General features: G+C 37.2%; 1 protein-coding gene across 2 annotated transcripts in view; it reads right to left on the bottom strand.

Moving 5' to 3' along the window:
* Window positions 1-16,083, bottom strand: part of WAPL (WAPL cohesin release factor) — a 79,285-nt gene that overhangs the window by 24,548 nt on the left and 38,654 nt on the right. For both annotated transcript variants that reach the window (XM_059169716.1, XM_059169717.1), the window contains exons 5-8: window positions 3,164-3,259; window positions 1,922-2,074; window positions 1,534-1,670; window positions 729-840 (exon numbers count right to left, since the gene is read on the bottom strand). In XM_059169716.1, the coding sequence (XP_059025699.1) occupies window positions 729-840; window positions 1,534-1,670; window positions 1,922-2,074; window positions 3,164-3,259 (498 nt within the window). The remainder of the gene's footprint in view (window positions 1-728; window positions 841-1,533; window positions 1,671-1,921; window positions 2,075-3,163; window positions 3,260-16,083) is intronic.

Genomic DNA, 16,083 nt, shown 5'->3' with positions numbered 1-16,083 from the left:
CATGCTATTAATATCAAAGAGTAAAAAAGGGGTTTTTTTGGTTTTTTTGTTTGTTTGTTTTTTTAAAGTAGGCTCCATGCCCAGTATGGAGCTCAGTGTGTGGCTTGAACTCACAACCCTGAAATCAAGACCTGAACTGAGATCCAGAGTCATTTATACTTAACCAACTGAGCACCCAGATGCCCCTAAAAGATTTTTTTCAGCACTTAATAATTTGAGGAACTCAATATTCACAGAATTAAATATCCAGTATAATATGGTGTGTTAGGTGTGGTAACTTATGTTTTAATGGTATAAATTGACAATAATATTAAAAGAAAGAAGTGTCATGAGAAAATAACCTTGAATAATATATCAAAAGCAAAAACTTCTGGTATTAACCTCTATATATTTAGCAAATAAAACTCAACCCATAATTAGGAAATAATCATATATGAATATCCAATGAAGATATTTTTTAATAGCCAAATACACAAATTTTTTAAAAAGAAGTCCACTTCTTTTGTAACCATGAACTAGCATATTTAAATATGGGGGGAGGATAGAGAAATGCAAGCAGACTCCCTGCTGAATGCAAGTCCCATGCAGGGCTCCATCCCACGACCCTAAGATAATGATCCAAGCTGAAATCAAGAGTCAGGCACTTAACCGACTAAGCCACGCAGGCACTCCCAAATACACTATAAAATTTTAAATAATGCTTCCTAATCCCAGAAACTTAAGAATACCTGATGGTGCTGGGAATCATCCAAGGTTTTAAAGACCATTGCTACCATTCCATGTGCTCTCAGGTGCATTCGAAAACTGGGCATGGCACATTTAGTAGCCAAGCTAATAACACTAGGAGAAAATAGACTACATTAGGGAGGGTACTGAAAATAGTGCATTAGTTTTTTGTTTATGCAATATCAAAACAAGCAAATGGGGAAGGGTGAGGGTGTGTCAACCCACTGCCCATATGGATCACAATATAAAACACATGCGCAAACTGAATTATTAAAAACCTGTTGATGCACAGTGATTAGTATAAATATAAATAACACATAATCATCTTTGATGTAGTCTTTATACCACTCCTGCGACCTTTCATAATGCTTCTGATACATGAAGACTACAGATAACATTTGATTGGATATATTCCAACTGACTGGATAATTCAATCAAATTAAGATAATTCAATCCACTATAGTATGCAAAAGATGATCCAAATCAAAACATGCTTAAACATATTTATCATGTGTCTGAAATTTGGGGCTGAAAAAGAACTTAAGATTTGTTAGTATAACACTTCTTTTCATCTGTAAAGTGAAATCTATACTATGCTAATGAACTACAATCATCCAACTTTCCTTTGTCCATGTAGAATCAAACCCCTTAAAAGAAATCAACCACATTGTAACTTATTTCCACCCCCTATAAACTATAGTTATGATAACAAAATAATGGTAACAAAATGGTTGGCTCTATCTGGCAGGAAATATTCAGTAAGCTAGAGGATGCATACATTTATCAAATATAAAAATAAGATCTCACCTAAGGCAACGTGTGTTTAGAGGCTGAGTGCTCTTTAAGCCACTTAACAGGTATTCAATATCATCAGTGAACTCTTGATTTTCACCAAATTCCACCACATCATTGAAGTGCTTCACATGCTGAACAACAGTATACAACTGCCAAGAAAAGATAAGTCCACTTCTTTTTTAACCATGAACTAGTATATTTAAATCTACAGGCTTGCAGTACTTCATTTAGAAGTGTATAAAACAGTTCATTATACGGCAACTAAACGAAAAGTTTTAAAAAACATTAGATAAGTACTAGGAAAGGTAAGTTCGTGGATATCTGTTCAAGACATTAAAAGGCTAAATATTACATATAAAAATCTATCCACATGCAGTAAAAACTGTATATGGCTGCTTACTTCTTTGTCTTCTTTTCTGCATTTCAGTGCAGTAACTATATCTTGGTAGGGCTGAGTAGGTATTGTCACAGTTTTTATCACTTTGGGTGGTGGTGCAGGAGCCTTAAAAACTCCATCATCTTTTTGATTTGGTTCCTTTGAAGACAGCCTCACCTATTAATAAAGGTATTAAATTATTGTTCTAAATAAATATATAAAAATAGTAACAGCTCATCTACCTAACAAATTTGGCTTTTTAAAAAAAGGGGGGCAGGGAGAGGCCTCTGAAATGTTATAAGGGCTACTTTAAAATTCTATGCACTACTAGGTAAAACTCACAAAAGAACCGCTCAGGAATTCCTTCTGGTCTTTTTAAACCTCACATTTCATACATAGTTTGTTTTTTGTCTCCAAGACCATGAGAAGGAATAAAGAACCACAATTACACACATAAATAGCATTGATAAAAAGTTAGGAACAGGACAAGAAAACCACAACAGATAGACAAAAGAACTTTTAAAGTAAGAATCTGTAATTTGGAGTATAAATAAATAGCCAAAATAAAAGCTTGATATATAATTAGTAATATACACAATAATGATCTTATACTAGTAAAGGGAGTTTAATACATTCAACTTTAAGAACACAGGGAACTGTAATTATAATATCTTAGAAAGATCTCTATCCCTAATTTTTTTGTTGTTATAAAGAATTCATTACTTGACAGCTCCAGATGACTGAGGTGTTACCATTAACTTCAAGTATTAATCCATGGTCCTCCCAGTTACTCTGAAGAAAATAATTTGGTAAGAATCTTTTTCAAATGTGTTTTGAATTGAAAGCTATTACTGGAATGCAGGAAAAAGTTCTCTGAAATTAATTACTCAAAGTAATTTCAAACTAACCACTTTGCTACTCTAAGATCTATGTAGGATATAATTCTTAAGATAGCTCTTAATAGCTAATATAAACTTCAAATATGGAATAATTTACCCATAAAACACTAAATATAGTAATTCCGTAAGATATGGGTCAGGAGTAAAATGATCCAGTATTTTTTAAGGCCTTTATCTATAAACTAGTAGCACCAGAATTTCAATAATCCTGTCTACAATCCTCACTTTTCCAAAGAATTAAACTGAAGCTGCTCAATTTTAGTGAGGAAGACCCAAAATAAACTGTTATGGTCAAAGATTTTCAAACTGTGAATAAAGATAGCAACGGCCTAAACAAAAACGATGTTAAAAAGTACAGTTCACTTACTGTAGCACTCTGAGGTTTTACTACTGGTGGCCCAGGTAGCTCTTCTGAGTCTGGATGGTTCCAATGCCTGGCATTATATACAGCTTTTGTAGGAGACTGAAGAAATAAGAAAAAGATCAACTGTTTCCTTATTTTGCATCCTTGAAAGTGTGTCACATTTAATAAAAATCACAAAGAATAACTTGAATACATAAACATGTATCCTAGAGAGAGCAGGATAGACAATATCTGTTTTGTATTCCCACTGTGCTCCTCTGCCTATGGAAGTCACTGTGGTATTCAGCCACAAAAGCAACAATTAGTGCTGTGGGCAACTATTACCAATCTGTACTTACTAATCACTATAGTTAATTCAACATATATTTCATTCTTAATACTACTGGTTCATGCTGCATATTCTTCCAACCATGAAAATAAGGCAGCTTATGGAAAGTAAAAGGTCCATAAATATTTTTAAGTGAAAATTTTGGGGCCAGAGGACTACCATTACTAAAAAGTTTTCAAAGTTTTAAAAAAGTATTTATGGAATACAGCCCATATATTATGTAACACAGGGGAATCTAAAGCAGTACTATTTAATAACATATATTATTTCCGCAGCAAAATGTATTCTTATTCACATGAAGTGGGATGTAAACTGCTCCACCTCAGTTCAGGTCAGTGTGCAGACAAACCGTTTAATTTAATATAAATTTAATAAAAATAATTTTCAGTTTTGGGCGCCTGGGTGGCTCAGTTAAGCGTAACTAAGTAATTTAACTCAAGACAGTTAAGATCAAGACCTCCGCTCAGGTCTCGATCCCAGAGTCCTGGGATGGAGTCCCATATTAGGCTCCCTGCTCTCCCTCAGCTTCTCTCTCTCCTCCCCACTCATTCTAATAAATAAATATATATTTTAAAAAATAATAAAAAGGTGTATGGAGCAATAACTTAAAAAATGATTTTAACACTCTGAATTTCAAATTGAGAATAAAGACCCATAAGCTCCTATAATCAAATCCAAAGATTTAAATCTCTATAAAAAGCACAAAAACCTCACTTTCAAAAGGAGACTGAGACTGAGAACATTTTTTCCATCCTTTACAAAGGTCATGTTAAACTTTGTCCTTTAAGCTTCTTAATGATTTGATCTCCTTAGAGATTTTCTGTTTATAAGAGTATAATAAACAACACACTTTCAGTACTACATGCAAAAAAGTAAGAGTACAAGTGGGGAAACATACTTCAAGACAGGCCAAAAGTCTACATCCATAAAAGTAATCATCTTCCCTTACTAGCCACAGTGAACTCACATAACTGGAATTAAACATCAAAGTTACCTTTTTTCAAATGTTACCTTTAAAATAACCATGTTGTGACATCAAGAATACAGTCTAAGCTCCACAAGAACTGGTTTATTAAAAGATAAAGCTTAAAAGATAAAAGATAAAGATAAAGGGCGCCTGGGTGGCTCAGTGGGTTAAAGCCTCTGCCTTCAGCTCAGGTCATGATCCCAGGGTCCTGGGATGGAGCCCTGCATCGGGCTCTCTGCTCAGCGGGGAGCCTGCTTCCTCCTCTCTGCCTACTTGTGATCTGTCTGTCAAATAAATAAATAAAATCTTTAAAAAATAAAAATAAAAGATAGAGCTTAAATGGATTTGTATATTAAATATGTTAGAAAAATCTTAACACTAAAAGAAATCCTACTGTGAAAGTAGAAAAATAAAGTCTCTCACTTGTATTATATATATAAACCCATTATTCTTATATACCAGGTTTGCATAAAGTGAGGAGACACTGGTAATCTAAAGCAAATTTATGCACCAGGCAATGACTTGATCAAGCCTCTTAAGGCACAGCCACATAGACTAGACTTAACATAAATTTTAAAACCTAGCTCCCTATTCCTTACTGTTTTTCTCTCAAACATCAGCTATATAATCCCTATGACTGCTAGCTGTTAGATACCTCACTTAAGCAACTTTAAATATTCAAAGCACACTCATGAGCCCAGGAAGATCAAGGACATTTGAAAAGAACAGGTGCCTCAAAGCTCAAGTGCTTTACTTCTTTTTAAAAAGCACTGATATAGGGCGCCTCGGTGGCTCAAAGGGCTAAGCCTCTACCTTCAGCTCAGGTCATGATCCCAGGCCCTCCTGCTCTCTACTCATCGGGGAGCCTGCTTCCCTTTCTCTCTCTGCCTGCCTTTCTGCCAACTGTGCTCTCTGTCAAATAAATAAATAAAACCTTTAAAAAGAATAAAAAATAAAAATAAAAAGCACTGATACAACGCCCCTGGGTGCCTCAGATGGTTAAGAATCTGCCTTCAGCTCAGGTCATGACCTCAGGGTCCTGGGAATGAGTCCTAAGGCTCCCTACTCATCGGTGAGTCTGCTTCTGTCTCTCCCTCTCCCAAACTTCCCCATTCGCTTTCTCTCTCAAATAAATAAAAACCTTAAAAAAATTAAATTAAAATTAAAAAGCATTGATGGGGGGACACACACAAACACACACATACAAAACTGATGTCCCATAATAATCTTAGATCATAAGAAGTTTATCTGATTCCACAGGTAACAAAATGCCAGAGCAAGTCAAGAGTCTAAATTAAATAGACTGCCTTCCAGTTAACTGTGAATGGCAATATACCTAACAAAGCAGATTTAGAAACCAGATGGTCTGTATTAAAATCCAGATAAACCCTGAGTTCTATACTTGTTACTCAACATTTTACTCATCTGTAAAATGCGGTTATTAATAGTACCTACTACAAACGATTGTTGTGAGAATTAAATGAATATATGTAAAACACTTAGAAGAGTGCCTGAAAGAGTATGTTCTCTACAAGTATTAACTATTATGGGTAATACTACCACTAATAGTTACGTAATGATGTGTAATTCTGAGTCTAGCACCTTCACAAGAAAACTAGAGTATGTGGTCTACTGCAATAAACAAATGAAATAACTGACATAAAAACAAGCTGTTAGCAAGTATTATTATTATAAAAATCAGACGGGGATACATCGTTCTCACTCATTTCAAAAGTCTTTGCCCAAAACATTATCATTGATGAGTATAGATGGAAAAAATCCTCAAGAAAATACTAGAAAACTGAATTCAATAACACAATGAAAGGATTATACACCATAACCAAGCGGGATTTATCACTGGGATGCAAGGATAGTTTAACATGAAAATCAACCCATGTAATACATCACATTAACAGAGTAGATGAAATTCTGTCCATCATGACAACTGGATTTAAAAAAAGGATTTGAAAAAAATTCAACACCCTTTCATAATAAAAATAACAAACTAGGAATACGAGGAAATCCTAAACATAATAAAGGTCATATATTAAACCAGAACTAATATCATACTCAACAGTGAAAAACTGAAAGCTTTTTCTTTAAGATCAGTAATAAGGCAATGATGGCCACTCTCGCCACTTTTATTTAACATAGTACTAGACATATCAACAAAAGCAATTAGGCAAGAAATAAAAGGTATCCAAACTGGAAAAGAAGTAAAATTCTATCAGTTCACAGATGATATGATTACGTATATAGAAAACTCGATTCCACCAAAAAACCCCATTAGAATATAGTTACTAAAGTTGTAGGATACAAAAATCAACTGCATTTCTATACAACTAACAAAGAATCCAAAAAGGAAATGAAGAAGATCCCATTTACAATAGTATCAAAAGCAAAATAAGAAAGAAACTTTAACAATAAACTTAACTAAGGAAGCAAAAGATTGTACACTGACAGGTACAAAACGCTGTTGAAAGAAATTAAAAGGTGAAAAAAAAATGGGAAGACATCTTGTGTTCATGGATTATAAGACTTAATATTGTTAAAATGGTCATACTTCCCAACAGATCTAGAGAACCAATGCAATTCCTATCAAAATCTCAATGGTATTCTTTACAGAAAGAAAAAAAAAAAAAGAACCTAAAATTCATATGGAATCACAAGACACTGGGGGCTGGGGGGGGGGGGGGGGGAGAAGACGCTGAAATGCCAAAACAATCTTCACAAAACACAAACTAGAGGCCTACACTTCTTGGTTTCAAAACACCTTATAAAGCAACAGTAATCAAAACAATAGGGTAGAGGTGCCTGGGTGGCTCAGTGGGTGAAGCCTCTGCCTTTGGCTCTGGTCATGATCTCAGGGTCCTGGGACTGAGCCCTGCATCAGGCTCTCTGCTTGGCAGGGAGTCTGCCCCCCCCCCCCGCCTCTCTCTGCCTGCCTACTTGTGATCGCTCTCTCCTTGTCAAATAAATAAATAAAATCTTAAGGAAAAAAAAACAAAAAACAAAAAACAGGGGCGCCTGGGTAGCTCAGTAGGTTAAGGCCTCTGCCTTCGGCTCAGGTCATGATCCCAGGGTCCTGGGATCGAGCCCCGCATTGAGCTACCCGCTCAGTGGGGAGCCTGCTTCCCCACCCCCTCTGCCTGCCTCTCTGTTTACTTGTGATCTCTGTCAAATAAATAAATAAAATCTTTAAAAACACAAAAACAAAAAAACGACAACAAACAGTAGGGTACTCGCATAAACAGATCTCAAGACCAATGGAACAAAACAGAGCCCTGAAACAAATCCACATATATATGGTCAAATGATCTTCACCAAGGGTGCTAAAACTACACAGTGGAGATCATCTCTTCCACACGTGGTGCCGGGAAAACCAGGTTTCACATGCAGAAGAATAAAACTGGACAATTATCTTATACCATAAACAAAAATCAACTCAAAATGGATTAAGGATTTAAACATAAAAGACCTAAAACTGTGAAACACCTTGAAATAAACATGGGAGAAACGTTACATTAACAGTAGTCTTTTTTTTTTTTTAAGATTTTATTTATTTATTTGACAGAGAGAGATCACAAGTAGGCAGAGAGGCAGGCAGAGAGAAAGGAGGAAGCAGACTCCCTGCTGAGCAGAGAGCCCAACAGTAGTCTTAACAATGACTTCTTGTGTATGACACCAAAAACAGAGGCAAATGCACACACAGACATCAAGCTAAAAAGTTTGCACAGCAGAGGAAACAAGTAAATAGGCAACCTACAAATGGGAGAGACATTTGTAAATGATTTATTTAATAAGGAGTCACTATCCACAGTATAAAAGGAACACCTACAATTCAATAGCAAAACAAAAACATGATTAATAGACAAAGGACTTGAAATTTTTCCAAAAAATACACACAAAGGGGGCGCCTGGTTGGCTCGGTGGGTTAAAGCCTCTGCCTTCGGCTCAGGTCATGATCCCAGGGTTCTGGGATCGAGCCCTGCATCGGGCTCTCTGCTCAGCAGGGAGCCTGCTTCTACCTCTCTCTACCTACTTGTGATGTCTGCCTGTCAAATAAATAAATAAAATCTTAAAAAAAAAAAAAAGACATACAAAGAACCACAAGTATATGAAAAGATGCCTGACATCAGTAATCATAAGTGACATATAAATTAAGGGGTCCCTGGGTGGGTCAGTAGGCACCCTGTTCAGCAGGGAGTCTGCTTCTCCCTCTCCCTTTGACTCTCCCCTCAGCTTGTGCTCTCTCTCTCTCTCTCATATGAATTTTAAAAAAAGGGGGATGCAGTGCCTGGGTGGCTCAGTAGGTTAAGCATCTGCCTTCGGCTCAGGTTATGTTCCCAGGTTCCTGGGGCCAAGCCCCACGTCGGGCTTTCTGCTCAATGGGGAGCTTGCTTCTCCCTGCCTGCTGCTCCCCCTACTTGTGCTCTGTCAAATACATAAAATCTTAAAAAAAAAAAAAGAAAAGAAAAGAAAAGTGAAATATAAGTCAAAATCTTAATAAAATATCACCTCACACCCATTAGAATAGTCACTATCAAAAAGAACAGAAAATAATTAAGTGTTGGGAAGGATATAGAAAAACTGGAAATCCTGTTACACTGCTGGCAGGAATTTAAATGGTGCAGCCATTACGGAAAACAGCACAGAGGCTCCTCAAAAAAGAATACTCCTATGACCCAGCAATTCTACTTCTGGGCATTCATTAAAAAAAAATCAATCAATCAATCAAGCAAGCAAGCAGGATCCTGAAGAAGTATCTGCATTTTCATGGTCACTGCAGCATTATTCATAACAGCCAAGAGGTGGAAATATTCAAATACTATTTGAATATTGAAATACTATTCAAACCACAAATGGACAGGGGCACTTGGCTGGCTGGCTCTGTCAGTAAAGCATGTGACTCTAAATTTGAGTCCCACATTGGGTGCAGAGATTAATGTAAAAAAACAAACAAAACAAAAAACCGGGGCACCTGACAGTGTGGTAAACATCCAACTTCAGCTCATGTCATGATCTCAGGGTCCTGGGATCAAGGCCCACATCCGGCTCCCTGCACAAAAAGGAGTCTGCTTCTTATTCTGCCTACTCTCACCAGCTTGTGCTCATACGTTTGCTCCCTCTTTCTCAAATAAATACATAAAATCTTTTTTAAAAATCATTAAAAAAAATGGATAAAGAAAATGTAATATATCCATGCAATAGACTATTCTGCCGTAAAATAGAAGGAAATCCTATCACATGCTACAACATGGATAAACCTGTAGGATGTTATGCTAAATGAAGCAGTCACAGGACTAATACAGCATGATTCCACTTACAGGAGAAACTCATAAAAACAGACAGCAGGGTAGTTGCCAAGGGCTTGGGGGAAGGGGTAAACAGGGGGCTGCTGCTACTCAATGCATATAAAAAATAATCATGCAACAGGAAAAAGTTCTAGAGATTGGTTGTGCAATATTGTGCTTACAGTTAACAATAGTGTACCGTACACATAGAAATTTCCCAAGGGGGGAGATACCATGTTTTGTTTTTTACCACAATAAATTCTTTTTCAAAAAGCCCTTAAAGTCTAACAATATACAAAATAACCAAATAACTTATGTTAGAAGGACATAGTCAATGAACTTTGTTTACTCTTGTTGAACAAAGCAATTTAGTAATACTATTATTTTAAACAGTTTTTTTTTAAAGATTTTATTTATTTATTTGACAGAGAGAGATCACAAGTAGGCAGAGAGGCAGGCAGAGAGAGAGAGGAGGAAGCAGGCTCCCTGCTGAGCAGAGAGCCCGATGCGGGACTCGATCCCAGGACCCTGAGATCATGACCTGAGCCGAAGGCAGCGGTTTAACCCACTGAGCCACCCAGGCGCCCTATTTTAAACAGTTTTGATGCTTTACCACTTTAATGCTTATCTAAAAGAAAGTCAATTCAATTAAAACTTTTCCTTGACTATTATTTCAAGTTCTACATGGTTAATATAGTGTTTATTATAAGGAGGGGGAGGAGATGAAGATAAATCCTACTATCTAAAGATTAAAATGAAAAATAACCCTGGATGTGGTGTGCACACAGATACCCAAGGGGCGCGGGTGGCTAAGGATGACAATGATGGACTCTTGAGCTCTTCCTAAAAATCATTCCAAATTCACATGCACCTAAGTTAATTGTGTATGGAGAGTACACAAAAATACTGTGCTACATGCTAGTGAAAGTGACTGTGTACAGAGTAATCAACTTTTCATGGAAGATGAAAATTAACCTTATCATTCAGCAACCTAGCTAAGTTTTAGCCAGGTGATTCTGACTGTACCATTACACTAGGCTTACCTTTAATGTTAATTTTATTCTGGCTTAAAAAGGAGACATATCATATCAACCAAATTCCTTTTTAGGGTTTTTTTTTTTTTTTTGGAAGATTTTATTTATTTATTTGATAGAGATTACAAGTAGTCAAGAGAGGCAGGCAGGGAGAGGAGGAAGCAGGCTCCCTGAGCAGAGAGCCTGATGCGGGGCTTGATCCCAGGACCCTGAGACCATGATCTGAGCCTAAGGCAGAGGCTTTAACCCACTGAACCACCCAGGCGCCCCCTCCTTTTAAGATTTTTATTTGACAGAAACACAGTGAGAGAGGGAACACAGGCAGGGGGTGTGGGAGAGGGAGTAGCAGGCTTTCCACTGAGCAGGGAGCCCAGATGCCAGGCTCGATCCCAGAACGCTGGGATCGTGATCTGAGTCCCGAAGGCACACGCTTAACGACTGAGTCACCCAGATGCCCCATTAACCAAATTCCTTAATTTTTCCTGGTGTTAAAATATTTGTGGATTCTGTTTGCTGTAATCTCATCTAATGAGAATAGTACTTAGAACAAAAAAAGTAAGAAAGATCCCTATAACAACATTCTAAAGATCTGGAATTATTTTAGCATATTTCAGTTCTAATCTTAAACATATTATTCTCTTCAACTCTCTGGGGGGGGGGGGGGGGTGACAAACAAGAAAAACCCTAAGTATAACATTACTACAGCTAAAGGTAAAACATGCCAGTAACAGACGTATGGAGCATTTATGACAGAGAACCCAGTTTTCTATGAGAACAATGAATAAAATTGGGGTTTTTACAATTGTAATGCCAAGTCCATGCTTAACAGATTGGCTTACTGAATCACAATTATAAAACAGAGGAAAGAAGAACTGCTTCACCAAAAGCTAAGAAGAAATGACAATATTATGCTGTCTTTCACTGAACTGGCCCCTAAAAGGGAAAAAAAAAATAATTGGAATAACTGCTTTTAAGCCATATGAATTTTTTTTTTTTTACAGATTTTTATTTATTTATTTGACAGAAAGAAATCACAAGTAGATGGAGAGGCAGGCAGAGAGAGAGAGAGGGAAGTAGGCTCTCCTCTGAGCAGAGAGCCCGATGCGGGACTCGATCCCAGGACTCTGAGATCATGACCTGAGCCGAAGGCAGCGGCTTAACCCACTGAGCCACCCAGGCGCCCCGAATTTTTTTTTTAAAGTACCAAATTTACTTCTGAGTTTTAAAGAAAACTATGTACTAAATGAGATAAATATAGTAAGCTGATTAGAATTCATCTAGCATTACCCACATAAGGATAACATGAGAAGAGAATAGCACTCTTACCAGTAATTCAATCAGCATGCTCTACAACTATATGAGTTCTGAAAGAAATGGTTAATATGGCTACATTGAGACACAAGCTATTGCAGTGATGACAATGAGACCTGTTAACATTTTCTGTTAGGCTCACGGAGTAGAGTGGAAGTAATAAGATTTTTCAGTACTAGAAACAATTAAGAAATAATACTTCTAGATCATTTGCCAAAACAGCCGTCACTGTACTTGTACAATTTGACTTTTAGGGCCCTAACGAAATTGGATCCCAAAGATTACAGGTGTAGAGTTTTTGAAGTATGTCCATATTCAAGTACAGATCAAAGAAGCCCAACCAAAACAACTCTGGACTGACAGTGACAACTGGACTGAACTAATAAAGTTCTTTTTAAAAGGGCTATTTTGAAGATTATGATTCAAACTTTGGAGGAGCTATGATGATAAGCAGTGGAAGGAATCACATGTAAAATTCCTTAAATAAAAATTTATTGATTTAAAAAGTTTTAAGGAGTTTTAAAAAAGATGGGTAGCAGAAGCAGAGGGAGTTTGCGGGAGAAAGTTTTACCAAGATTAGGATAACTTTTAGCTCTTTAGAACTTTCTTTTAAGCTTAAGTATATAATCTCAAATTGTACCACCCTATGACAAAAAAAATTTTTAATAATTTGTTAAATATTCAAACTATTAAATTATTTAAGGGAAAAATGCAGACATCCTTAAACTAAAATCAGAATGTACTGCTAAAAACAAGACATTTAGAATAGGTTAATACAGAATAGATTAATACAGAGCACTACAAAGAGAACGTAATCCACATGTACAAGAGAGAAAGAACGGAAAATCTTTTTTGCCTTCTTAAGTTAAAGTCCAGAAATAAACCTTTTAAATAAATGGGCTGCTATTTTTATGAAAAATTTGTTAATTTCTATCTACATGAAGAACAATGCATACCACCATTCAGTTTGTGAACATAACTTCAAAGTAATTTGGTAGCAACGATTTTATAGATGCAAGCCACTGCCACGTAAGAATCTGAAGTAACGGGGCACCTGGGTGGCTCAGTGGGTTAAGCCTCTGCCTTCGGCTCAGGTCATGATCCCAGGGTCCTGGGATCGAGCCCCTCGTTGGGCTCTCTGCTCAGCAAGGGAGTCTGCTTGTCCCTCACTCTGCACCCCTGCTTGTGCTGCTCTCTCTCCCTCTCTCAATAAAGTCTTAAGAACAAATGAAGGGAGGGAGGGAGGAAGGAAGAAAGGAAAAAAAGAAGGAAAGTAAGAAAGAAGCCAAAGAATAATAAAAAGATGAATATAATCCTAGTATGGCCAATTTTACAAGTGGGAAGTGTTAAGAACATCCTTTATTTATAAGCTGAAATTAAATTTTGCTAGTACCCTATCAAAAACAAATGAAAGAAAATTTTGATTTTTTTTTAAATTTATTTATTTGACAGAGAGATCACAAGTAGGCAGAGAGGCAGGCAGAGAGAGAGAGAGGAGGAAGCAGGCTCCCTGCTGAGCAGAGAGCCTGATGCGGGGCTCGAACCCAGGACCCTGGGATCATGACCTGAGCCGAAGGCAGAGGCTTAACCCACTGAGCCACCCAGGCGCACCGAAAATTTTGATTTTTTTAAACTAATTTCTACACCCAATGTGGGGCTCAAACTCATGACCCTGAGATCAAGAGTCCTGTGCTCTTCCAACTAAGCCAGCCAGGCACCCCAACAAATGAAAAGTTTAATAGCAATACCTACTTGGCTGAGATACAGAAAAAAATTAAAACATAACCCATATGTGACCCTGGGTGACAAGGATTTTCTACTTTTAATGGTCCTTACTGAAAAGTAAAGGGGCTACTGTCAACCATTTCTGCCAGGCTTTTAAGAATCTCCAAGTTCTGGGGCGCCTGGGTGGCTCAGTGGGTTAAGCCTCTGCCTTCGGCTCAGGTCATGATCCCGCATTGGGCTCTCTGCTCAGCAGGGAGCCTGCTTCTCCTCATCTCTCTCTCTCTGTCTGTCTCTCTGCCTATTTGTGATCTCTCTCTCTGTCAAATAAATAAATAAAATCTTAAAAAAAAAAAAAAAAAAGAATCTCCAAGTTCTATTTGCAGTAGGCCTACGAAATCCATCACACACAAAAAAAAGGCTTAAATTCTGATTTCACCTCCTTCTACTCCTTACGGTTTCTTTCTTTAAGATTTTAGTTATTTATTTCAGAGAAAGAGAGATTACAAGTAGGCAGAGAGGTGGGGGGCGGGAAGCAGGCTCCTTGCTGAGCAGAGAGCCTGATACAGGGCTCAATCCCAGAACCCTAAGACCATGACCTGAGCCAAAGACAGAGGCTTAACCCACTGAGCCACCCAAGTGCCCCCTCCTTACTGTTTAACATATTTCCTCATCTATTTTTAATCTGGTTTTGGAAGAACCAAATGTCCATTTCTCAAATGTTTTTTATATGGGCAATACAGAAATCATAACTAAGCATATACAGACAAAATTGTATTTCAATTCTAAAATGAAATTCCAGATCAAGTCAAGTTAAAATTAAGGAGAGAAGAAAAGAGAACAATAGACAGAAACAAAAATGGATCATTAGTTTTGGAGGAAATCCTTATATTCTTAAGTCCTCGTGAAGGGAAAAAAAAGGGGATATAGAACATAATGATTATCATTAACACATATATGAATCTAGGATTTCCATTTCTGGGTATGATTTTGTAACAGGGACCAAATTCACTTTTCAATCTGAAAATAAAGTGTGGGAAAAAAATTCTATGAAACAGCTTCCAGAAAATGGACATCAGAGAGCACAGCACAATGATCCCTGAGAGGGCAAAAATATGAAGTCAGTCCTATAATTGCCTGAGTTTCCAGGCAATAACACAGGAAGGGAGAATTCACAGTTCAACCAGCAGCAGTCTCTCTTCTGAAATGGAACCAGGAAGATGAAGGCAGTAGGCAGTTTTGTAGAGCACGATATCAGAGGAGAAAGCTGCTCAAAGTACTTTGGATATACAGAGGGTCCCCATCAAGTATGTAGTGAGTAATGATGAGCGAATGTGTAAAGAAAAAATACCTGAAGCAAGGGAATGAACTTCCCCCCAGAAGAGCAAGGAAACAATCACTCAACTGTTCTTTCCCAGAACTGCAAAAAATTCATGTTCCCACTAGCTATAGTGGAATAAGAGTAAGTCAAATCTTAAAGGGAGGGCATGTGGGTGGCTCAGTTGGTTGGGCAAATGATTTTGGATCAGTTCATAATTGTGGAGTCCCAGGATCGAGTCCCAACACGGGGCTCCCTGATCAGAAGGAATTCTGCTTCTCCCTGGGATCCTGCCCCTTCTCATGCTCTCTCTCTCAAAAAAATAAACAAAATCTTTAAAACAAAACAAAATGAAATAAATCTCATAAGGGAAATATCCAATACCTAACAAAGCAAAAGCCTCTATGACTAGGATTCTATCAAAAATTAATAGGCATACATTCTCACTTGGAGGATCTAAGTTATTTTGAAGAGATACACAGCTTCAAAAAGAGTTTCTTGACACAACCTCCCATAATTACTTTAACTTCATGGTTTCAAGTAAATTGGATCCCTGGACCCACTTTGTAGCCCAAGCCGTTATACGGATCCCTTTACAGATAATACCACTTTGCTCTGAGCCTCTCAAACACTGTTCCACTTAAATTTCACCACTTAAACTCCTCTATCCACCCAAAATCCTACAAAACCTTTTCTTTGATAAGATGTCCCCTCACTCCTCTGGTGTGCAGTATGCTTTTTTACAATAAATAAATTTATTTATTACATAAATAATAAATTTAATAAATAAATTTATTATTTATAATAAATTTATTACAATAAATAAATAAATTTTACCAGCTGACTTTTGGTTGACTGAGGTAGGATAAGTTTAATTGGAGTACCAAAAGGAAACAGAGAGACAAAAGTATCTGAAGAATACTGGCTGAGGGGCGCCTGGGTGGCTCAG

Source organism: Mustela lutreola, chromosome 4 (genome assembly GCF_030435805.1).
Source record: "Mustela lutreola isolate mMusLut2 chromosome 4, mMusLut2.pri, whole genome shotgun sequence".
Taxonomy (NCBI): domain Eukaryota; kingdom Metazoa; phylum Chordata; class Mammalia; order Carnivora; family Mustelidae; genus Mustela; species Mustela lutreola.
The sequence above is the reverse complement of the archived record's forward strand: the minus strand, read 5'-3'. Positions and strand labels throughout refer to the sequence as shown.